Source organism: Neolamprologus brichardi, chromosome 11 (assembly GCF_056152115.1).
Source record: "Neolamprologus brichardi isolate AB-2024 chromosome 11, ASM5615211v1, whole genome shotgun sequence".
Lineage (NCBI taxonomy): Eukaryota > Metazoa > Chordata > Actinopteri > Cichliformes > Cichlidae > Neolamprologus > Neolamprologus brichardi.
In genome coordinates this window covers 13,848,362-13,873,737 of record NC_142114.1, presented here as the reverse complement: position 1 = coordinate 13,873,737, position 25,376 = coordinate 13,848,362, and the positions used below count along the sequence as shown (strand labels likewise).

Below are 25,376 nucleotides of genomic sequence, written 5' to 3'. Positions count from 1 at the left end.
AGACCAGTGCGATATAATTTTTACAGTTCTTTAAGCGTTATTGTTCAAGAATCAAGTCTCGGCTGATTTACTAATATTACTTACAATCACTGCTGAGAATGCCCATCATCCAGTTGTTGAGTGTGGATCTGATAATATTACGCATTCACAGCTCAGTGAATGGGTGCAAAGAAAATGAAGTTGGCTCTGACTAGCACACACCGACACCAGATACAAGCTGTGCGACTGGTGTTGGGTTGCAGGAGTCGTATTTCATTGTGTCCATTCCTGCGCAACACAAGGACTGAAATAGATCCAGATTATGTACATTAGTGAATGCCCCCAAACTGTCTATCAAACTTACCTTTGATGGACAGTGTTGGCATGCCAAAAAGTAACACGTATGGGGCGTCGTTTGTAAAGTGAAACATGCTGAAATTAACAGCAACATTTTTCCACATTTAGCTCAAAACCTTACAAAAATATGATTTTTCTCGAGTCATTTTTTACAACATTTAGTAAAATATTTGTAACTTTTCATATTTAAAACACAATTTTAAATGTTAAATCTAAATGTCACATGTTAAATCTAAATGTTATATATTAAATCTAAATGTTACAGGAAACTAAATATTTAGTTTCCTGTTTTCACTTTCATTTTTCACTTTACAAACTGCGCCTCATAGTTTCTTGTATTTTTTTTTTTTAAGTTTTATTGAGTGATAGTGCTTTGGAGAAAACCTCTAAAGTTCTTTCAAATTTTTTCTTTGGACATTAGCTGCTTTTTCACTTACTTTTAGTCCAGTCCTTGTACCTGATTGTTTTCAGAGGAATGTCTAATTGTTAATCAAGCCATTAAACACAGACCTATTCAGTCACTGAGGGGATTAACCAGTGTTATGTCTACAAATAACAGACAGCAGTATCTGAATCTCATGTCCTTAAGAAATAGGAAAAAAAATATCCAGCGAAGACTCAGGCAGGATCTGAGTGATGCATTTGGCCCTTAATCCATCTACTGTTCACTGATGTCTCATAAGAAATGGGCTCAGTGGAAGAGAGGCTGTCATTAAGCTTTCTTAAGGAAAGGCTCAGGTATGTGAGATTACACAAGAACTGCACAGAAAATTTGTGTCAACCAGTTTGATGGTTAGATGGATCAAGATTTGATTCAAGTTCAAATTGTCATCAATATGTACAGAGGAGATCAGGAGAGCAATACCACAGTGACTGTGTGCAAAACACAGTGGAGGCTCCATCATGGTTTGGGGAAATATTTCAGGAAGTGTTGTTGGGGACTTGATGGAATTATGAACACAGAAAAGTACAGACAGATTTTCATCCACTCTGCAACAGCTTCTTTTTTCAATATGACAATGATGCCAAACACACTGTTAATGCAATAAAAGCATACCTGGATGGAATAACACACAATTAAACTGTGAGTCATGGAATGGCCTCCCCAGCTCCCCAGACCTCAACATTATTGAAGCAGTGTGGGATCATTTTGACAGAGAACAAAACAAAAAAGCAGCCAACATCCAAGAGGAGCTTTGAATGTCCTTCAAGAAGCCTGGGGAACTATTTCTGAAGACTTTAAAGAAATGACATGAAACTTTGCCTAAGAGAGTTTAGGCTGTGTTTGGATTATACCAAATATTGACTGTCAGCCTTGTTAGAATTGTACACACTGCTGTTTTACCATATACGTGGTATTCCCTTGCAAATTCCTGCACTTACTTCCTCTTAAAGAAATAAAGGTGATTGAAAAACTTTTATTCCTGCTGAGCCAGCTCTTTCATGTGTAATAATAGCAAATTGATATAATCCTTCAATTTTCCCTTTCACACTTTTCCCCAAAACAATTACATTCGTTTTTAATTTGAAAACAAGATTTACGATATTAAACCCCCTGAAAATGTTTCTTTATTATGTAACAGTAAAATGTTAAAATATTGTAAAATATGTAAAATATTTATGGCTAAATAAGTAACAACAAAACATAGGCATATTACATTCAAAGCTGCTGTGATATGCTCTGCCTTTATGCACAGTGACCAAAAGTCCACTACGGCATTAGATTCACATTCAGATGTTACTGGATCCAGATTTGCTTAATATGTGAAAATTATGGGAGAGACCTTTCCAGACTAGACCAGCTCTCAAATAAAACAACAAAAATGGTTTGAACCACTGCAAACACTCTATTATTCATGCAGGGTCTTTTTATGCCTAGTAGTAACAAGTTTACTTCTTACTGCTTTCCAAGCAGCAAACCTTTTCCTTGTTTGTTAACTCACAAGACCCATTCTGCATTCTGCTTTTTAATTGGGATTCTCAAGAGACCTTGTCCAAAGTCTCAGCAAAACATGCAAGTCCTATCAAGCAGCATAAGCTAAGTCAGGTAACCAATTACCCTGCTCTGGCCCAGCAGAGCCGCCGCTCTCTCTCCGGATTATAGTTCCCGCTGCTGCATTATAAATGTGCAGCTGCAGTGCTTTCCCTAATATTAGGTTATTGTGCAGATGGAAGTTGACGGTTAGAGGATGATTTGCAACAACAACAGGAAACCAGCCTTATCTGTAGCTCTCATGCCAAGAACTTCAGACACATTGTGAAAAATTAGCTCACCACTTTCCAAAGGAAAATCATGTGACATTTGTTGATAAGATAAGATAAGATAAGATAAGATAAGATAAGATAAGATAAGTGAAGCTAAAGACTGTCAGGTCTCATCAGCTTTGCTGTGCCAATTATGTTGTAGTAATATTGCTTTTAGCAATTTTATTAAGCTATCTTACCCTGCAAACACAGCACAATCAGACACAAACAAAATGCAGCTTCAGTGCAAACAGATAAGGTCTCAGAATTACAGCCAGAAAACTTAATAACATCTAACAAAGTTAAAAATGTTCAAAGTTAAAAGCGAGGTAGGCAATTCATTGTTAAAGTCTGCAACCAAGAAATGCCTTCATGAATGGAAACACAGATATTGGTTTACAGCAAGATGCAAACCACTGTTTACACTCAGTAAAAGATTAGACTTTGCCAAAAACCAGATAAAGGAGGCTGCATTATTTGACAAATGAAACAAAGATTAAACTGTAGTAGAATAATGGGAGAAGAGAAGTATGGATAAGGAAAGCAACAGCTAATGGTTTGACAAACATGGTGACATGTGCATATATGGCTCACTGGTGTTTATTGATGATGTGGCTGCTGATTAATTGAGAAGTGCACAGGGCTATATTCCCTGCTCAAACAACACTTCACGGTGGGAAATGGATAATGACTTAAAATCAGATTTTTAGTGGTCTACAGAGGCAAAACGACAAAAAAATAAATAAATAAAAATGTTACTTTCTAACTGCTGAAAAAAGAGAATGTGTTGATGGTTGAAAGACAGACACGCACACACTGACTCTTGCACTGGTCTTCGGTGCCCAGTTACAAATCCGTCCTTGTCTTGTTGGCGGACTATAAGCTTTCTGAAAGGACTTATGAAGACATTCATGATGTTTCTTTCATGTGAGCTGAGGATGAAAGAATAAAAGATGAACCTGTGAACTCACACTTCAAAGCTCACAGCTCGGGAGAATTTTTCTTTAATTTTATGTTTCAGGAAACACACACACACACACACACACACACACACACATTTCACAATCACAGATCACAGTGTGTGGGCATGTGTGCGTGTGTGTGTGTGTGTGTGTGTGCGTGAGACTCCAAGGTAACATAGGTGCATTTGTCAGTACAATGAAAATTGTTTTAAATAAAATTACATCATTTTTTCCTCATTTGCATATAGTTGCTTGGGGAAAAAATGTGGTAAATTAACAGATTTTATTTAAATGTTTTCATTTCATTCTCCAACTATTCAGTCACATTCTGTTAGCTGGGAGGCAAGTGCCCTTGAGTTATTCAGAGCTGTTCATGAAGCAAGTCAGAGCTCTATCTATCTATCTATCTATCTATCTATCTATCTATCTATCTATCTATCTATCTATCTATCTATCTATCTATCTATCTATCTATCTATCTATCTATCTATCTATCTATCTATCTATCTACAATTCACATTTAAAATACAATGTGCATGTTTACTTTGGCCATCTGTTCAAACAGCTTCATTATTTAAATGTACATTAAAAACAGCGTTTTGCCTGTAAATGTAACTGAAACATCACTGACTTTATGGTGAGCTGAGTGTCTCTGGTGGTATAGAATAAAGAGAGGCGCTAAAGACACTGCCCTGCAGTTGTCTTTTCTTTTTTCTTTTATTCATTGCTGGGGAGAATGTGGGCGCTGTGTTTTTCCACACCTCTGCATACTATTCCACAGAAATCCCCAGAGAAACAGCTCAATCTCTCGTTTGACGGACAGCTGTATAGCTCGTCTCTTGTGAAAAGTGAATTTATTTGACCACTTCTGCTGCCTGTATTTTGGGGGAGAACAAGGGGAACTATACTGGGTCATACTAGGAATGCATATAAAATGTTTTGAGATCACCACTTCTCTGTGAAGCTCGAATGTAGCTACCTCACTCCCTCACTCCCATCTAACTCCTGCTCTGTTACATTTAAGAATCTCATTTGGTCTTCACAGCTGCTTTCACTATGACAGCGTTTGACTTCTCGGATATAGAGGCGTTTTTGGATTGCCACCCAGATCTGTTCGAGGAGTATCTCGTTCGGAAAGCCAAATGTGACCAGGTTAGCAGGTGGTTGAAGGAGCATCAGCCGTCGAAAGTGTCCTCTGTCGAGGAGAAGCGGGGCGCTGCTATGGACCCACTGTGGCCGACCAGTGCTGACGGACTCCGGCGCAGATCGTCCCACATGGAGCTGCGACGGAACTTTGCTCGGTCCAAAGCCACCACTGCACACTGGACATACGACGAGCATGTGAGCTTGAGCGAACACGAGTCCCAGTCCAGCATGAGGCGCCGTGCGCTCCTGCGTAAAGCCAGTTCACTGCCTCCGACTACCGCGCACATCCTGAGCGCCCTGCTGGAGTCCAGGGTCAATGTGCCTCAGTACGCATCCAGCGCCATTGACTATAAATACAGACTTAAAGAAACCAACGAGAGGGAGTTTTTCTTAGAGCTCGTGAAAGATATCTCCAACGAGTTGGATTTAACAAATCTGAGTTATAAGATCCTGATCAATGTCTGCATTCTTGTGGACGCAGACAGGTGTTCGCTTTTCCTCGTTGAAGGACCCCCTCACAAGAGGACTCTGGTTTCCAAGTTCTTTGATGTGCACTCAGGCACCACAGTCAGACCATCATCTAGCACTCTTAACTCCAATGAAGTGCAAGTGCCATGGGGGAAAGGTATCATTGGATATGTGGCAGAGCACGGGGAGACTGTAAACATCTCAAACGCATATGAGGTAAAGTGTACACCGTTATGATCATTAGAATTTGTATTCTTAATTTATGTGCGTCCATTTAAGCTGGCTGATATCAGTCCATGATGATGTCGGGTATTGGACCCGAGTTTTGTAGTAGTAAAAGAAAAAATTCTGCAATACACATCAGGTTTCAGGTCCACCTTCAGCTACATTCCCAAGTTAAAAGCATCCATAAATGTGTGTCTTCTTTAAAGTAATGGGACTTTTTGCTAGCAGAGGTATTCAGGTGTTGGCAAAACTATCCCACTCCTGAGAACTTCAACTGCGCACGTTGTTCCGAATACGAAATGCAGGTTCTTTTGGATACAAAAAATACAATAGTCAAAGAAAAGGAAAACCAATCACTATATATATTTTTTTCCACAAACCAAATCTGGTATTATATGCTAGACTTGAGCACCACATCATTATATCATCGCCCTGGGCTGCTTGGGAAACTAAGGAAACTTGATGATGTAGGCTATCCTCCTGCGATCTACTACTCCAGCAGCATAGGTACGTGTCAGTGAGGGGTACAAGAGTCTCTCTGCTTATAGTAAAAACAGTTTAATCCAAAAGAGACTCAAATTTACAAGCCCAGGAGTCAGACCTAAACGCTGCGGAGGCTTTACGAGACAAACGCGCATATGGTGAAGGAATGTAGAGCTGGGATGTGTGTGTGTGTTTTTTTTAATGTGGACTCCTGTCAATAAATATGTAATAGCCTGTATGTTTATATGACCACAATTCCAGGATCACCGCTTCAGTGATGAGATTGACAAGCTGACCGGGTACAAGACTCAGTCCATCCTCTGTATGGCCATCTGCAACAGTGATGGAGAAGTCATAGGTGTTGTACAAGCTATTAACAAAAATCCAATCGGCACCCCATTTACTGAGGATGACGAGAAGGTGAGGCTCTGTTATGCTGAAGAGAAGAAAATCATTCACCTGTCGTACCAGCGGGCTTCACATTCATATTCATCTTCTTCAATATTACTTATCGCGCCATTAAGGGCATTTAACGAGGGAGTTAAATTTAACTGGTGCATCGTGTACCCCACCACCCAACACTAACACTTGCCATGCAACTGGAAATATTGTTTGTAATTTGCATCTTAATGGTTGTATAGAGGGGTAAAGTGTTCCCTTGGAATCAAAACACAAGAAAATGGAAGAGAAGAGGTCAAGCTTTTACTCAAGCGTGGAGCATTAAATACGCCTGTGCATACACACAGTAAGAAAAGTGTTACTTTCAGTTGCTCCCTGTTCCAGTTGAAATGGGCTTACTAGAATATACGTGTGTTATAGCTTCATTTACGGTTCCACTGCTTATGAGTACAATTTAATTCTCAGAGTTTGCTGACGAGACAATAATATTTCGTACATCCTGGAGATTGGAGGGTTTGGTAAATCAAAAACAAAACAAAAACAAAAAACTGCATCAATGCTGATATTTGCAGTTTGTAAAAATCATAAGTTTGCTTCTGCGTGCAGACCAGTTGCACTGAGAAATTCATCCACAAGGTGGCAGAAAAAACTTGTGGAAATAAATACATTGTGAATCCGTATAGTATGCTCTAACGCTCAACTTCAAAGAAGCTGTGAGAGATTTAAGCTTTTTTTTTCAAGTGTATATAAAACAAAACACTAAATATAACTTTGGCAGAGCAACCTCAGAAACGATTTTTCAGCAACAAAGACTGTAAAAATAGGGAGGAGAAAAAGCTTCATCTGGCAGCTTGTCCAGACATTTTAAGGCCCTTGATGTCTTACTAAGTCTCTTTCTCTGAATCAGTACTTCATTAACAGCAAATCTATTTGAGAGAAATTTGCACTGAGAAGCAGCCGACTCCATCATGATCTTTGTATGCGCATTTACTCTTTCTGGTTCTCTTATTCGGCTTTATGTCATTATTAGCATGCAGACATTGTGCATGCCTTTCTCCCCTTTTTTGTGCTTTCATTCAGGTGCTGCAGATGTATCTACCATTCTGTGGAATATCGATTTCCAATGCGAAGTTGTTTTCAGAGTCTCGCAAGGAGTATGAAAGGAGCAGGGTGAGAAGTTTTAAACTGTGCATTTACAAAAACATAACTGAACACAATAATCACTCCAAAACACATTAACATGTATGCTTGCCTTTCACAAGTTAGGCTTACATTAACTTCAGCAGCATGATATTCTATCAGGAATGTGGAAATATGTTTGTGTAATGAACAAATGAAGTTACAGTGTTTATTGTTGCTGCCACAGGCTTTGCTGGAGGTGGTCAATGACCTGTTTGAGGAACAGACCGACCTGGAAAAGATTGTCAGGAAGATCATGCAGCGAGCGCTGACTCTGCTGCAGTGTGAACGTTGCTCTGTGCTCCTTCTGGAGGACATTGACTCACCTGTGAGACCTTTCCCCCCCCCCCCCCCCCCCCATTTCCTCACAGATTCATCTGCTGCTTGATTTTCAGCGTATAACTAAACCAAAGTCATTATAACCTTTTTTTTAATTTGCTGAATGACTTTATTTCTGATTGCAGTGATATATGATTTTTCTCATAGGTTGTGAAGTTCTCAAAGACATTTGAACTCATGTCTCCTTTGTGCAATGTGGACCGTGACATCAGGTTAAAGAGATTTTGCTCATAGATCACTACTGCAGAATTACAATAAACACAAATATGACTAACATTAAAAGAAGACTTGCATTTCACTGTGATAAAATTTGTAGTCAGTGTTTCTGTATATTAATGTTTGCACATGACTGTTGCTTCCTCTTTGTAATAGTGCCCACATCAGCATGGAGAAGTTATCCTGTTCTGACTGGCTAATCAATAACAGTATTGCTGAGCTGGTGGCTTCAACAGGACTGCCTGTTAACATCAGTGATGTGTGCCAGGACCCACGCTTTGATGCTGAGGTATGCACAGTGTAGTGTATTTATCAGATCTGAGGCTTTTATTTAAAAAACAGTCAGATAATATGAGCCATTTGCACCGTTGTTATCACTGCAAGAATATCAGTCCACCCCCCCACCCCCCCAAAAAAAAGTAAAAAAATGGCTTCTCTCTTTGCAGGCAGATCAAGCTTCAGGGTTTCATATCAGATCAGTGTTATGTGTTCCTATCTGGAATCGAACTCATCAGATAATTGGTAAGTGAACCAGAAAATAATCAGTTTTGTTTCACTGGAAACGAGTCCTCATGTTATAGTCATGATTTATATATATTTTCCACAGGGGTTGCACAAATTCTGAACCGCCTGGACAGGAAGACCTTCGATGATGCAGATCAGAGGCTATTTGAGGTTAAGCTACACTAGCAACCTTCTGTTTGGTCTGCACTGTGACACTCTAGATCCGCAGGTTCTTTTCATGTTTCATATTTTTCCTCTGGCCCATCGTTTGTGTGCAGGCATTTGTGATATTCTGTGGCCTTGGAATCAACAACACAATGATGTACAATCAAGTTAAGAAGACATGGGCTAAACAGTCTGTAGCACTGGATGTAAGCCTGTTCTTCTATCCATCACACTATGTCTCTCTGGAGGATAAAATATATTTATGTATCTTTTTCTATACAATAATTTCTTCTTTTTTGTCATGTGCCAGTTTTCTTTTATGGTAAATGGCCTGTATTTGTACAGCGCTTTACTTTACGTTTTCTTTTATGTTTTGATGATTCCATGTAATCCATCCATCCATTTTCTTAACCAGTTCTCTAACTAGGGTTGCAGAGGAGCTGAGGCCTTTCTAGTTGACACAGGAGAGTGATAGTTTACACAAGTTACCAGTCTATCAAATGGCTAGTATAATCTGATATCAATTCAAATCAATTTTATTTATATAGTACAAGTTAACAACTACAGTTGCATCAAAGTAGGAGTAAAGACCCAACAAAATTAGAAAGAAAACCCCATCAATCACACAACCCTAAATAAGGAAGCATTTTATAAGAGTACGAAGGAAAAAGGGAGCCTGAAAGCTGAAGGTTCTGCCTACCGTTCTACTTTTAGAAACTCTACAAATAAAAAGTAGGCCAGCAGCCTTTACCTGATTACTTTGTATGTAAGGAAATTTATTTTTAATTCTATTTTAAATTTAACAGTGAGCCAGTGAAGAGAAACTAATATTGGAGATATATGATCTCTCTTTCTGGTCCCTGTCGGTACTCTTGTTTCAGCATTTTGGATCAACTGAAGGTTTTTCAGGGAGCTTTTAGAGTGCCCTGAAAATAATGATTTACAAGAGTAAAAGTATTAGATAAATGCATGAACTAGCTTTTCAGCATCACTTTGAAACATAATATTGCTAATTTTAGAGATACAGGACAGTGTGAATGAGTAAATAAAGCTGAGTGTCATCTGCATAGCAATGGAAATATCTGTAATTTCTTCTAATTATACAGCCTAAGGGAAGCATGTAAAATATTAAAAGTATTGATACCAGCATGCAACGCTGTGGAGCTCCATGACTAACTTTTATGTGTAACTCCCCATTTACACACACAAATTGGAATCTATCAGATAGAGTCGCACTATTGCAGAGCTGGATTCCTTTAATACTTCCAGTGTGTTCTGATCTCTGCAGTAAAATACTATGGTCAATGGTATCAATAACAATATAAGCTGTAGCAATAATCCAATAAACTCTTATTCATAAATGGCTCTATATTTATTGTGGGAAAAAAGCAAACTTCAATAAACTTAATGTTTTATATGTACAAAAAATGCTAAATCTTACAATTCCAAAACTGTAAGATATTACAAATTACTAAGCAATTTGGGAGCAGTATTAGAAATATGTGGTATATACGGGGAAAAAATTAATTTTCAGTGACACTACTCTGAAATGAAAACATATTTTAGGAGTTTGAATTCAAACTACCTGTATGAGAAATTATCGATTCCAGAAAAATGCTGTGTCACCACTGTTACTGCTAATCTTAGCAGAGGCTCTTTACATTCATTGGTGTCTCAGTCTGCCTTCTGTTCTAGTGCCCAGTATCTAACCTGAGCAGTCACATTATCCTCAGAAAACACAATTCCTCTTCTCTACCAAAAATATTTTAGTTGCTTTTAAATTATTAATGATAAATACACGTGCAGGTCTGCTCAGTTTTCATCAAGGACAGCAAACACAGCTGTATAACAAACACAGCTGTATTTCTGTAGAGAAGCCAAAATATAGCAACAAATTGGCTTTAAAAGCAGATACATATTTACTTTGATCTGATTACATAGGACGGTGAACACGGATTAAAAAACATCAACACTCTTGGTAAATATTAATTATCTTGTTTAGCGGTGAGTGTACATTAGAGAGCTAGTCTTATGTTATTTAGGCCATCCCCTCATGACATCACCTCACTATCTGGGACAGGTTTTTTTTTTGAATATGTCAGTGTTTTGCATTATTTTCTGTTTTTCAGATGTTGTCCTATCACGCTACCTGCTCCAAGGTGGAAGTTGACAGACTGAAGGTAATCCTCAGAACTAATCAAATAAAAACATTATATAATGCATAAAGGCACTATGCCAACGTCAGGAAAATAGTGAAATGTGTCAGTAGATAAAGGTGCAACGTAAACTGGAAGGCTGTTTGCCTATGCTGTCATCCTTCAGTGGCACTCTGTGACTGACAGCACTGTCCTCTCCCCCTAAGGCTGCCAAGATCCCCCTGAGCAGTGAGTTAGGCATTGATGAGTTTCACTTCAACGACTTTTCATTGGACAACGACGCCATGATCACGGCTTCTCTCAGGATGTTTCTGGAACTTGGTGTTGTCCAAAAGTTTAAAATTGACTATGAGGTAAGGCCATGAAATGTGCCTTGTAATATGCATGTTTATCCATCCATACATAAACATATTCATACCTTCTGTATATCTGTCTGTAGGTTTTGTGCCGCTGGCTTCTGACTGTGAGGAAGAACTATCGAACTGTGGCATACCATAACTGGAGGCATGCTTTCAATGTGTCGCAGTGCATGTTCGTTATGATCACGGTAAATTTTAACATAGAGCAAAAAAAGTCAGATGTATATCTTTAAAGAAAGCAATGATGTAAAGTTGTTTTGCATGCCCACAAATAGATAGATCTATGGAATAAACTATATAAAAATTTCTAAGAGGTATATCCAAGGTATTTCTAAGAAGTCATATGGTGGTTGATTTGGTCTCTTATTGCTTAGGGTTGCTTCTATGTCCTATCCTATCCTAACTGATGCAAAATATCCTATAAAAGTACATTAAATATTTAGTTAAAATAAATGAAACAGAATAGATTTAAAATTACTTGGTAAGAATGTGGCCATCTGCTTTGCATTGTGTAGACAGCAAGTTTCCAGGATGTTCTGTCAGATGCAGAGATATTGGCACTGATGGTTGGCTGTTTGTGCCATGACTTAGACCACAGAGGCACCAACAATGCATTTCAAGCTAAGTACGCCACACAGGCCTGTGGATTTTGGAAATGGTGTCTTGTTGATGCAGAGAAGTGTAACTACTCTGTTGTTCCTGCAGGACAGGTTCTGCTCTGGCCCTGCTTTACGGGACATCAGCCACCCTGGAGCATCATCACTTCAACCATGCAGTTATGATCCTGCAAAGTGAGGTCAGGCTAATATTTTTATATTTTTTGATAAAGTCCATGTAATTCTTATGTTTTTGCAGAGGTTTCTTTTTATCTTAGTAGTTTGCTTTCCTTGTTCAAGGTTCTGTAACTTCCAGCTGATAAAAGAAAATAATATTTACTTAATCCTTAATGAAATCTTGATGATTCATTTGAATAAATAACGTCATATGGTGTCAGTTAGATAAATTAATATTTTTTTCTTTATTTTCTTATAGATAGCAGTTTGAATATGAAACGAAAATACCAGAGTCAAAAAAAATCAAGGACAGACATCTGTGTATTTTTGAAATGTTATTTAATCAGCTCAATTGTGGATCAGTAATACATGCTATAGCCTGAGGCTAGTCTGTAATTTCTGTCCCTTTAGATTAAACTAAACATCAGCTCAGCAAGAAAACACATTCAAAATAACAGAAAACACAAATGCACAGACTGCATTCAATTTAAAAGTGTTGGACTGAGACCATTAGGCTAACAGAAAGCCACTGTTTAAAGAGTTCGAGTAAAGTCGAGAGGCTGCTTTGTCTCAGGTGAAAATCAGTTTGATCATTGGGATCCGTGTTTTTTATCGATTTCTTTTAGCAGCGCACAGAGAAAGTCCAAACACGCTGCTAATTAACATTTCTAAAGGGAGCTTCTTTTGACAGTGAGCAATGACTTTACCGGTGCATTGGATTTAAGGAGACATTTTAGCCACTATTACTCATCCTCGTCTGCTTTTGCGTGTGTACCTACTGTATTGCATGCTTTTGTGTTTTTATTTCACAGGGTCACAATATCTTTGCAAACCTAAGCTCTAAAGAGTATAGCAACATGATGCAACTATTGAAGCAGGCTATTCTCTCCACAGACCTTACTTTGCACTTTGAGTAAGTGTTGTTTTTTTTTCCCTCACGGCATTCAAGGCCAAAATAGTTTGTGACTTGTAAACTTACATACATCATTATAAATTATTGGATGTATTACCATATTCTGAACAATAACTTTCACATTTTTTGTCATTGCAAAGCTCTTCCAGTTGGGTGGTTACCAAGTTGGGGGGGAGAACAAATTGTGCTTCAACTTTTTTTTCCTGTCCTTGATTATGTCCCTTAATTGCAAGGCGCAGAACCAAGTTTTTTGAATATGTTCTGTCTGGAGAGTTCAGCTGGACTGATGAAGGACACAGAGAAGTTCTTAGGTTTCTCCATTTATATACAAATAAATCAAAATAACACAAACTATAACTGAATTTTTAAAAAAAGAGATGGAAATGAGCTTTAATGTCATCAACAGGTCTATGTTGATGACAGCATGTGATCTGGGTGCAGTCACTCGTCCCTGGAAGATATCTAAACAGGTTTGAGCCTTTCATTATCCCTCCATCCAGGCTGCTAATGTTTTAATAACTGATAGTAATTATTAACGCAGCTGCTCTTGCTATGTATGGGTCCGAAAGGATGCTAGGTTGTGTACATGACCTTATACACCAGGGCATTGTGATATTGTTAGAAGCTGCATTTATAATAATCCTTATTGTGATACATCTTTTTTTTTTCAATATATGTTAAGAAGTACATAATTGGAATACAACCAAAGAAGGTCTTTTCCATGCACTCCGGAATATGAACTTGCTTCCTAGTGGCCCTGAGCCATGGCTATATTAAGAGGATTCTTATAATATATCCATGTCATGAATATGTTACAGGTACAGGACACTGGAGGATAGATTAGATTAAAAAATCCATCTAAGGTAGTGCCACAAACATCGCTTCAGTTTCTTTGGGACTTTTCCAAAAAGAGCATAAGGGCACTTCCTAAAGGCCATTTAAAAAGCTTTTTTTGCATCCTTGACCCATACAGTTGCTCTATCTAGGTCAAGGATGCATGTTTCCTAGAGCTTTCTCATTAAATTAAATTAGCTCACTAATCCTTTTACTTAATTTTACTTGGACACAAACACTCATTTGATTTTTTTTATACACAACCAAATTATATTTCAAAAGCTTAGTTTACAGTCTGGTGCATGTGTTTTTTTTTTCTAAAATAATGCAGGTGATGTGTTAGCATGACCCATAATAGTACCATACTAATAGAAAGATAATTGTTCTTCTCATTTAATTTAAATTAAAATAAGGACAAAATAGCAAAGTACGTTTAAGCCATCATTAACAGCAAACTGGTACATCATTTTTAGAGTTAACTAATTTGTTTCCCTCGATGTCCACAGGTTGCAGAGCTGGTTACAAGTGAATTCTTCGAACAAGGTGATAGGGAGAGGTCAGAGCTTAAGTTAATCCCAGCAGTAAGTAAGGAAGCTTTAAAAGTCAGTCACACAATTTTCCACAATTTTCTTAGTATAACTAGATCTCTCTCTAGGCAATCTTTGACCGCAATCGCAAAGATGAACTACCTGCCTTACAACTTGAATGGATTGATGGGATCTGTAAACCTCTTTACCAGGTCAGACAACCCTTTATGATTTAAGTTAAGCATTTAGGTCCTATGAAAAGGTAATAGTAATTAAACTATTAATATCATTCTTTCTCTCCAGGCACTGCTGAAACTCAACAGAAAGTTACAGCCAATGATGGATGGCATCGATGCCAATCGAAAGAAATGGCAGGATCTCTGCTCATCCTATCAGCAGACATGCAGAGCTTCGGTGTCTAATCAGAGTACAGAATCAGGTCAGAACACCGAGTCAGGTGAAGAAGATGGAGAAAACAATGAAAACCTAGAGTCTAGAGAAACTGTGAAGCCAGCCGAAAACTCACTGTTTGGGTCAAAGTGCAGTTAGGATCAAAGATGCAGAGAAAACAAGGAGGTGGAAACATAGCATCTGCAGGAAAGAAGTAAAATAAGCTAAGTGTTTGGCAAGCTTTGCATTAAGTTGAAAACATTCAAATGTCCTCTGATTTGATGAGAAATGCACTAAACACTATTGGTAAATGAAATGCAGCTTTCATCTGCTAGGTGTCCCAAGCACTACGTTAAACTCAGGACTGAGCTTTATCCCTACTGGTCAGACTCCCTCAGACCTATGTATCTGAGAGCCTGTCATGGGATGAATGAGAATTGAATAAGAATGAAGGATGAATAAGAAACCAAATAAGGTCTCTTAATATTATAATATTTTTAATGGGAACTGTGTTAGAAATCCCAAAACTATTGGAATGCCTTTACAAAACAAAAAAGAATCACTGTGACAAATCATATAAATTGCCATTAGGAATGTTTACTGGAGCATGATTGTGTTCTGGATAAGGCTGTGGTACCTCAGTTGCAAGTCTTTGGCTATATGGTGTAATTTTCAGTATTTGTGGGTTAATTGAACTGTTTGGCCAGCCGCTTGTTGTGTGCAATACGTGTATTTTCTGGGGGAAAACAGGCAGATATGCGTCAAGAGGTCAGGGTTAAAATTTTAAGTCTGCTGGCTTGTTGTATGCGCGTGTCTCTGTCTCTGTGTGAGTCTGTGTTATATCATGGTTAGGTAGTTATTTAATGGGTCTTAAAATAATTTATTGCAGCGGGATAGTTTAATTTCCAGACTCATAAAATGTTTAATGAATGCTCACTTGATTGAGAAAAATACATGAATGCCTAGTAAGTCCATGTCCATGTGTTCAGTTCAGTGTTAGATCTACTTTCTCTTTACATGTACCCCAACTGTAAGCTACTAATTTTATTGTTTACTGTCTTTAAACTACACACAGTGGGATGAGTTTGTCTTACTCTCGCTAAAAAAGAAGACTTCTCAGTGCCCGTACTATGGCCTTTACAAGATTTCGGTGTTGTACATATAAAATATGGAAAAATATCCAACTGGAAGTTTCATAAAGCAGATTGTGTACATACAGTATATACAGTGCCATGAAAAGTATTTTCCCCCTTACTGATTTCTAAGCTTTATGTCTTTTTGTCACACTTACATGCTTCAGATAATCAAAGAAATGCTAAATGATGACTTCATTTATTAAGGAAAAAAGCTAGCCAAACCTAATCTATGTGAAGTCATGGCTTGCCTCATTGAAAATGAGGAAAATGAAAATCATGAAAATAATTTGATTAACCGCGTTTTCATATAAAAGAAAAAAACTGAGTTCAGTTTCATGAGCTAAACCCAGAACTGATTACTACCAGACCTGGTGAATCAAGGAATCACTTAAATGGAACCTATTTGACAAAGTGAAGTAGGTTAAAACAGCGGTCCCCAACCTTTTTTGCGCCACGGACCGGTTTATGCCTGACAATATTTTCACGGACCGGCCTTTAAGGTGTCGCGGATAAATACAACAAAATAAAACTAGTACCGGTACCAAAAAAAAGAAGATTTATTCATAACAGACGTGAAAAGACGCAGGAAAACCGAGTAAACGATAAAAACGATAACAAAATAACGCTGAAAACCTATAAAAACCCTGAAAACCATACATTTCACACCTGAGCCTCTACTCTCGCGGCCCGGTACCAAACGACTCACGGACCGGTACCGGTCCGAGGCCCGGGGGTTGGGGACCGCTGGGTTAAAAGACCTCAAAAAGCAACAGCTAAGAAACAAAGTCACTGACATCTATCAGTCTGGAAAGGGTTACAAAGCCATTTCTAAAGCTTTAGGACTCCAGTGAACCACAGCGGTAAGGACAGCACTATCCACAAATGGAGAAAACTTGGAACAGTGGTGAACCTTCCTAACAAAATTACTCCAAGAGAGCTCGATCACATCCTGGAGGTCACCAAAGAACCCAGAACTGCAACTAAAGAACCGCAGGCCTCACTTGCCTCACTTCAGGTCAGAGTTCATTATTCAACAATAAGAAAGAAACTAAACAAAAATGACATCCATGGGAGAACTCCAAGGAGAAAACCACTGCTGACCAGGAAGAGGACATAGCTGAGCTCACATTTGTCAAAACTCTGTGGACTGATGAAGCAAAAGTTGAACTTTTTTAAAAGTTTTAAGTCCCATTACACCTGACATAAAACTAACCATCATTTCAGGAAAAGAACATCACGCCAACAGTCAAACATGGTGGTGGTAGTGTGATGGTCCAGAGGTGCTTTCTGCTTCAGGACCTGGACGACTTGCTGTAACCGACTGAACCATGAATTCTTCTGGTAAACCCTGGAGGAGAATGTCCAGCCATCAGTTTGTGCTCTAAAGACAATGCAGGACAGTGATCCAAAACACGCCAGCAAGTCCAATGGCTCCAAAAAAAATAAATAAATTGAAATCTAATTGAGATGCTTTCTTCATGCATCCTAACTCTACAATCTGTCTGAATAAAAACTATTCTGCAAAGAAGAGTGGGCCAGAATTCCTTTATAGCAATGTGAAAGACTCATTGCTAGCTATCACAAATGCTTAAATTCAAGTCCTGCTGCCAAGGGTGGCACAAACAGCTACTTTGCTTAGGAGACAATTAATTTTTCAAATACGGCTGGGTAGGTACGGATGGCTTTTGTACCCTTAGTAAATGAAATCATTATTTTTAAACTGCATTTTGTATTTACTCTGGTTATCTTTTCCTAATATTATAATATCAAAATTTGTTTGATGGTTTGAAACATTTAAGTCTGAGGAATACTAAAACTAAGAAATCAGGAATGGGGCAAATACTTTTTCATGGCACTTTACACTATGCTTTCATTTATTTGCTGATGCATGGTGATTATGTTGAAACTGCATGCATCATATTTAATATTGACGCTGGACATTATCTCGATGCCTTTGACTGCCCAATGAGATTTGTTTTGCATGAAAGTATTATAATGGAAATACGAAATGTTGCTGCTGCACTGCTGTTGTCGGGAACAGATACAGATTTCTATTTTAGATCACAAACTGTACCAAAATGATACATTCATTATTTTTCATACACCGGGCTCTATATTTATAATTATTCCCTAAAATAAATTCTTAGAGAAGACAGGACGGCGTTTCACTTCAGACAAAAGGGAGAGGCAAGTTTTAAATGTGTCTCCATCTGGTTTTGTGAATAAAACTCTGTGGCATGAAAACTGTTTGTTTGGTGTTTATGTAACCAGTGTTATGTCATAGCTATTGTTTAAAATTACAGTAGCTGCTTCTTTATATCAGACCGTCTGACAATTGTGAAGTTTACTGACATTCAGAAGGAGGAAGTAGCACCATGATGTGAATGTATTGTTACTGTTGCAAGGCTATTGGCAAAAAAATAAAATAAAATACATGAATAAATATGATAATCCATCAAGTACATTCTCCACTGTAAATGATATTCACAATATGCCTAATGTGACAATGCACTGTGCTTTCATATGTGGCCAAGGATGACGCTGATGCACTCTTTCATTGAAGCACATTGAGGCAGCTGAGTTCTGGAAGATTATGAGTCAATTAAACATGCAGTCCCCATGATTCATTAGCTTGTAGGAACAGTTTTAGCAACAATAACTTGAAGTAAAAACTCACAGTTTGGGTTTGGATCATCTTCAAACTTTACAACAATATACCAGGCCTTAGGTACTAAGTACCTAGGTTGGCTAAGCATTTGACCTTGACAGTCGCTGTTAGCGTCCAGTGTCAAAGTTGACCTTGAAATTTTTTTTAACAAACAATATCGAGTAACATATCAAATGAAAGGGCACGGGGAAAGCTTTACAACACTAGTTTTATTTTTTCAATAAGACATCCTATGGAATCACAAGGATGCCATAACAGGCTGATGGGCTGCGTTCTCTGAGTATTGTATTGTTAGGAATTTAACATTTCAGACGCTAACTGAGGTCTGTAGACCCTGAGGTTTTTTGCAGTTTCTCGCAGCACTGCACAGTCTGACTTCATGGTGAATTTGCTGTGACATCCATTCCTTGTGTTGTGAAGATTGTGTTAACACACATCTAATTTGTCCAGACCAGCAAACTGCCAAACTTCTGTTTTTGCATTTGATAAGAAACAGTTTTCTGCTATATAAGCTCTTAATTTTTATGGAAAATCAGCGTGGATGTAGTTTTTCACATGGCTCCATACAGGCCTGTTAACACTTTGTTTTTCACATGACTGTAGGTGTGGCTTCTCTCACTGTTGATAAAGACCAAACACATTGCTTGTGCATATCTGCAGCATCACAGATAACAAAACAACATCTGTCCACATCTGCTACCTGAATGTCATTAAACTTGGAATTTAATGCTTCTAATTTCAAGTTCCATTTATTTCTTATGTCTTTCATAAAAAGTAGAATAAGAGTAAAGCGTTTTTGTTTGATTTTCTTGTGCGTATGGATATTAATAGAGCCTATGTGACTGAAATAGACCACATCTGTATTTATGATACGCAGTGGCTTTGAGATTTCCCTGTCTCTTTGGAATACTGAAGAACAACATGGAGAGCAACAATATCTCTTTTTACCTTTTTATATTTGACAGCACATAAGAAAAGACAAACTTGCACTTTCAAAATTGTCTCAGGTAAAAGAGCAAAGTGACATGAAAGACTGCCAATGAGAAAAACACTGAAAAGTAACGATAAAGGTTGAATCATCCGCAAAGCCTCAAAACAGAAGCTTGGCATCATGGAGAAAACATTGTATAGAGATTCTTTACATATTCATACAGCCTCTGTTAAATCCTCTTATTGGTCTGTGGAGAGTGTTTGATGTTGATTTTAATAGGTGAGGCAACAGTAGAAGCAGAAGTAATGTATAAAACCCAGTACAGCTTGATGCGTATTCAGCCGCCAGCTGCCAAGCCAGCCATAGCCAGACCCGGGCCTTAATCTATAATTTAACATGGATTGAGTTTATTCTCCTCAGGGTCCGTGATCAGGGAGAACTGGATGGAGACAGGAGAGAGAGCCTTCCAACCTCATTTTTGATACAGAGTCTAGCTCCAGCACAGTCTTTGATCTCTCTGCTGCTCTCGCTTCCTCTTTGCTGTGCTTGGTTTTTTTTTTGTTTGTTTGTTTTTGTCTCCCTCACATACAGAAGCAGCATCTCTAACTCATACCCTGTCTGACATACTGTACTATAGGTACACGCTGACAAAAAGATGCAGTGCATAAATGTCTGTGTGGAAAACAAACACCCCGAAGAGACGCGTGTAATGTTTAATAACCTTTAAGATATTTATATGCCTAGTTTATATTCTGAGTCATTTTTTATGAACCAGAGCTCAAAAAATAAAAACACATAATAAGAAATAACCTCTGAGAATGAGTTACAGTGAAGGTTTTAAACAGTGTGTGTAAACATTATCACAGTAATGAGATCGCTCCAACTGCTGCTTTGTAAATCTAGAGGAAATGTCCTTTATCCATTTTTAGAAACTAGATTGCCATGCAAATGTAATAGTGTGAAGCAGACTATAAATATTAATACACACTCTTACTAATGGTGGTGTACTAGAAATAGCTGTGTTTGCCTCATGATTGTTTATTTGATTATGTGTAAATCTTTTTTATGATACAATGCCGGAACTCTATTATGAATTTTAAAGCAGACGGCACTTGTTGGGCATGCATCAGTGTGATGGCTGCAATAATCACATATTCAACACCACATCAAGTCTGAACACAGCAAACAAGAAACTTTGGGGAAGAAAAAATTAAAACACTTCAGTGATTGTAAAACACTATTTGTTTACATTTACATTTACTGTACTTAGAGTACTACAGTACATACCTTGAGCCACTCCTCATTTCCATATATTTTTCTAGGAAAATGAACATTAGGTGCAGTGATTTATCGAAACATGTTCTTTAGTCTTCAGGAATAGTTCTCTGGGCCTCTTGAAGGATATTCAAAGCTCTTCTTTGGATGTTGGCTGCTTTTTGTCCCGTTTTCTGCCAAGATGATCCCACACTGCTTCAACAATGCTGAGGTCCAGGCTCCATAACTGATAGTGTTTCCACTGTGTGTTCTATCCATGCTTTAACTGCATTGGTCATGGGTTTGAGGTCATTATGTGGCTGAAAAATGAAGCTGTGGCTAATCAGATGCTTTCAGATGGTACTCTGGTGGATCGACATCTAATGGTACTTTTCTACATTTATGAGTCCATTGATTTTGACAAGATCGCTAACACCACTGGCTGAAATGCAGCCCCAAAACATGACAGAGCCTCCACAGATGATGATTTGATCCTAAGACCTGTTGCCATTGATTTTCACCTTATTGGTGCAGAAATACTATTTTATGTTTATAACTGTGTTATCTTTGGAATTATTCATGGATTCATTTAAATAAATGAGAACAAATCATGAGTTTTCTTGACAGGCTGTTAGTAATAAATTGTCTAAAGATACAATTTAAACTTGTTTATTTGCTAAGTGGCCTTTTAAATGTAGACCCAACACTGATTCAACAAAGACAATTCCTTGACCACTTTAAATATTGCAAAAAAGTCAGGAAGCAAAAGATAAAGAAATGAGCAGTGACTCAAGACTATTGCACAGTTTCTGTATAAAAGTAAATCAACAAAGTAGAAGCTAGTGTATTTACTTCCCCATTATTCCATGGCGACTTTAAGAATCTGCTTGGAAGTCAGAATATCTCATATCACTAAAAGTAGAATTATAAAGTGTGGATGAAAACATAATTTAAGGTCCATTTAGTAGTTGTTGTAAAGCTTTTCACCGCCATATTTGCAAAATTATTCTTGCTTTTAGTAAAATACTTGTGCACTGTTTACACACATGAAGTCAGCCCATAAAAATGTCTGGTATTCTATTCAATTTACGCCATCTGCCAACAGACGCCATATATGAAATTCTCTAAATATGGTGGCTGAATAAATGATTTTTCATTGGTTAGCCGAGGACCCATTATAGATCAAATTTTATGTTTGTGCGTGCGCATTAAGACGCTGAAGTGTGGCTATTGTAGCTTTCAAAAGAAACTAGCAAAGAATTTTAATAACTTTAGTGACAGGAGACTAATATACTATTACTTCAGCTCACATAGTGTTTTGCAGAGCTGTGACTTAGGAGAAAATATACAAAGGAAGTGAAGGACACAGTCTCACAATGAAGCATGGTGAGTTTTTACCTTGTGTTGTACTGTGGACATGAATAGGCCAGTTTTTTCATCTCTGAATGCAGAGAGAAAGTCACAGCTATCTTAAAAAATAAAGAAAGAAATAAGCTTTGAGCCTTTACAGCCTGTAATCATTTCATTATAGGCTATGTTTTACAGATATGTTTTACAGAAGGATGCTGTCTGATTATCCTGGTAGGTAAATCAAGATGCACTGCACCTTTTTAACCACTTAGTCAGTATTACCTGCCTTATTGAGAGTTAAATAAAAAAGGACAGAGGCATAAAGCACAAAGAGAAATACATATCTTCTCTCTTTTGCCTGTACTTCTCTGACCACTTCATTACAAATCCCATATGGAAAGACCTGCAGACAAATAATTTTGTGCTGGTTCCTCTACTGCCAAGGGCTGTTTTTAAAATCAAGCATCCTCGCTGTCTTTCTGTCTAGGTGGAGAAACATGTTTTACCTGAAGGTTCTTTCCCTCTGCAGTCACATTGCATAGCCACATATCCAGTGGAAATTGTGTTTTTTTTCTTTCTTTTTCTGCCATTTACTGATCTGCCTTGTCTGGCTGGTGTCTGTCACAATCAAAGTATCCTCAGTGTTACAACATGCAGATAAATAATTGATTCACGCAGGCAGCTCACTGGTTATGTAATGAAGCATCAGAGAGTACCCTACTCTGAAACTGTGCCGCAAGTAAAGACATAAATGTTACAGCAGCTTGTTGATATTTAGTGCATGTGTGTCAAATTTGTCAAATGATTTGATTACAAATTATTATTAATTGGTTTATTGAGTGGCTTTATTGTCATTGCAAACTAGGGTAGCAAAACAATGAAATTATTTTAGCACCTCCTGACATGCAAAACATTTTTTAAAAAATGGTGCAAATGCAAACATTTAAACATGCACATGAAGAATAAAGAATATGTGGTAAGAAAATATAGTGCAAAGATTACACAAGTACTATATACACCATATTATATTAAGATAGAAACACTATAAACCACAGTTTAGCTACACACTATAAACATACTAAAGAACATTGAATGGCGTTAAAGTCAGGGTGTTATGTTTCTCCATTGTAATCTATCAGTCAATCAACTGTGTATTATTCAGCAAACATGCATTAATTGTGCATCAAATAGAAATCATCACTGCTGATATCAGCATGTGATGATTTTTTAATTTCCTTAGTGTTTGAAAACAGCCACTGTTAAGTTTTACAATATTCATGGGGTTTGAAATACCGCACAGTTAAATATTTATTTAAAATAACTGTCACAATAAATGATAATAAAACTAATAGCTTCAGCCCAAAAAATGGTGTTTTCATTCATCCAACCTGATGAAAAAGCAAGAAAACGTAAAAAAAAAAAAAAAAAAAAAAAAAAAAGTGAAAAAAAGTTATCTGAGCAAGATGAAAATAGGTTGTTTCATGCTTGGTGGGAAATATCCTAAAATCAAGTTAAAAATTTATATAACTGCATTATTATAGTCAGGATTAATGTGTCAGGTATCTGAATACTACAGATAACAATGGCACTTCCTTGCGTTTTCCTTGGTTTTGCTTCCCTCACGTGGTGAATAAGAAAACTAACATTTCTGCGGGGTACTTGGAGAGAGTAGTTACTAAAAAATACATGTGGTATAATGAGAAATCAAAAATAATGAAAGCGTACAAGTAAACTACCACAATGCAGACAGCAGTGCAATGTCACACAACACAGCTGAGCTGAATTGCTTGCATAAATAAAGTAGATGGCACACTGAGAGAGAGAGAGAGAGAGAGAGAGAGAGAGAGAGAGAGAGAGAGAGAGAGAGAGAGAGAGAGAGAGAGAGAAGCGTGTGACCAATCCATGGATCTGACCAGAGAGGAAAAAAGAAAGCAGAGGAGGAACCAGAGTGTCCCCCTGGCCTGCTGACAGCTGGGAACGCCCCTCCCTGATGACAGACCAGAACTGAATTCCTTCAAAGAAAAGCCCTTTGATTGTTGGCAGAAACTCCTCTGGTTTGGCTGAATGGCTGTCAGCTCTGTCAGGATGATGGACGGGCGGCTGTTTCACCCCTGATAGAAACAAGCCCCTTGCAGTGAGCCACTAACTCTTAAAGAACAGGACCTCTGCCAGTCAACTTCTAACCTCTTTCCAGGCAGATGGAAACAACCATAAGACGAGGAGTGCAAAAGTGATGCAACGTCTGCCTGTGATAAGTAGTTACCAGCGCTGGAGAAGAAAGCTGAGCTTCTCATGCTACTGTGTGGCTCCATCAACAAATCATGTGACAGCTGATATACATCCATCCAGATTGATATTTTATGTGTAATCAAGACTGTTGTAAAGACCCACCTTTTAGCACATCCCAGCACACCCACTCACTTCACCAGATGCACCTTGTTTAGTTCTCTCACCTTTGATTGGGTGTGGTGCTGGTCCTTAATTGCACTCACCTGTCACACATTATATAAGGACTGCATTTACTTTTGGCTCACTCTTTCTTCACTCCCACATGGGGCGGCAGCAGAGGTGAGGTTCTGTTTAGGTTTTGTATTTTATGTATTGTTTAAGGTAATTAGTAACTTAAATCTCTGTTTTCTTTCAGCATTGGCAGTCCATGTGTGTCTTTCCTTCCTTCCTTCTTTGCTTTATTGATTGAGAATTATTGATTTGAGAATAAAATGAGAACCCCGTGAATTATTAGATGACTGCTTATTCTTATTCTCATCGGATGAGCCCATGACGCCGATTACTCAACCCTGAGCCTTCCCTTCCTACTTAACAAAGACTTTAAATGAATTCAATGTCAATTAAAAGCACCAAAAATATAACAACCAATAATTTCTTATCCAAACAAATGTGAAACATAATGTAATTCTCTCCCTCTGTTCCTGACTTACAGAGTGAATTATGGGAAGAAAAGCCTTTTTGTGAAATATGAGATGTCTCTGTTGAAATTTGTTATTTCAAATATAAAACGTCATCAGTACATCATTTTGTTATTATTGAGTTTTGGCAGAAAATGTGTTTTGTGGTCTCTCATTGACCGTGTTCTTAGACCACAAAATTCTAATTAGCTCAATGCAATAGTCCAGTAGTGTGTCTGTGTTCACAGGTCAAAGAAAAATAAGAAGAAATACTCCATATTCATGAGAAAGAGCAAAGAAAGTCAGCTTTGGTTTTGAACCCCATGTCAGACACCTGCCTTCAGATACTAAAATCCACATGATAATATAGAAACAGCGTTAATTTGCTTTAATGTCCCAAAATTATTTATAGTTTATGTGTTGTTTATGTGTTGGCCACACAGAAAATAGTCAGTATTAACTGTGAGGCAACATTGCTCACCACTGGATCACTGTGCCACCCTGTAAATGAAA

The 25,376-nt window shown here is 37.8% G+C and overlaps 1 protein-coding gene across 1 annotated transcript; it reads left to right on the top strand.

Annotated features, from left to right (window-relative positions):
- Positions 1–4,379: 4,379 nt before the first annotated feature.
- Positions 4,380–18,365, top strand: pde11al (phosphodiesterase 11a, like). The gene is made up of 20 exons (XM_006801395.3): positions 4,380–5,372; positions 6,126–6,284; positions 7,344–7,433; positions 7,630–7,770; positions 7,929–7,993; positions 8,154–8,286; positions 8,444–8,519; positions 8,605–8,672; positions 8,780–8,872; positions 10,796–10,846; positions 11,029–11,175; positions 11,262–11,369; positions 11,697–11,806; positions 11,887–11,977; positions 12,767–12,867; positions 13,101–13,178; positions 13,274–13,337; positions 14,208–14,282; positions 14,357–14,440; positions 14,532–18,365. Exons 1-20 carry the CDS (start codon positions 4,599–4,601, stop codon positions 14,775–14,777), a joined length of 2,754 nt encoding a protein of 917 aa, XP_006801458.1. The 5' UTR covers positions 4,380–4,598; the 3' UTR covers positions 14,778–18,365.
- Positions 18,366–25,376: the final 7,011 nt, after the last annotated feature.

Coding starts and splice junctions, on each gene's coding strand:
- pde11al (XM_006801395.3), top strand. CDS start 4,599: ATGACAGCGTTTGACTTCTCGGATATAGAGGCGTTTTTGGATTGCCAC. Junction 11,370..11,696: donor GCATGTTCGTTATGATCACG/GTAAATTTTAAC, acceptor TGCATTGTGTAG/ACAGCAAGTTTCCAGGATGT. Junction 11,807..11,886: donor AACAATGCATTTCAAGCTAA/GTACGCCACACA, acceptor TTGTTCCTGCAG/GACAGGTTCTGCTCTGGCCC.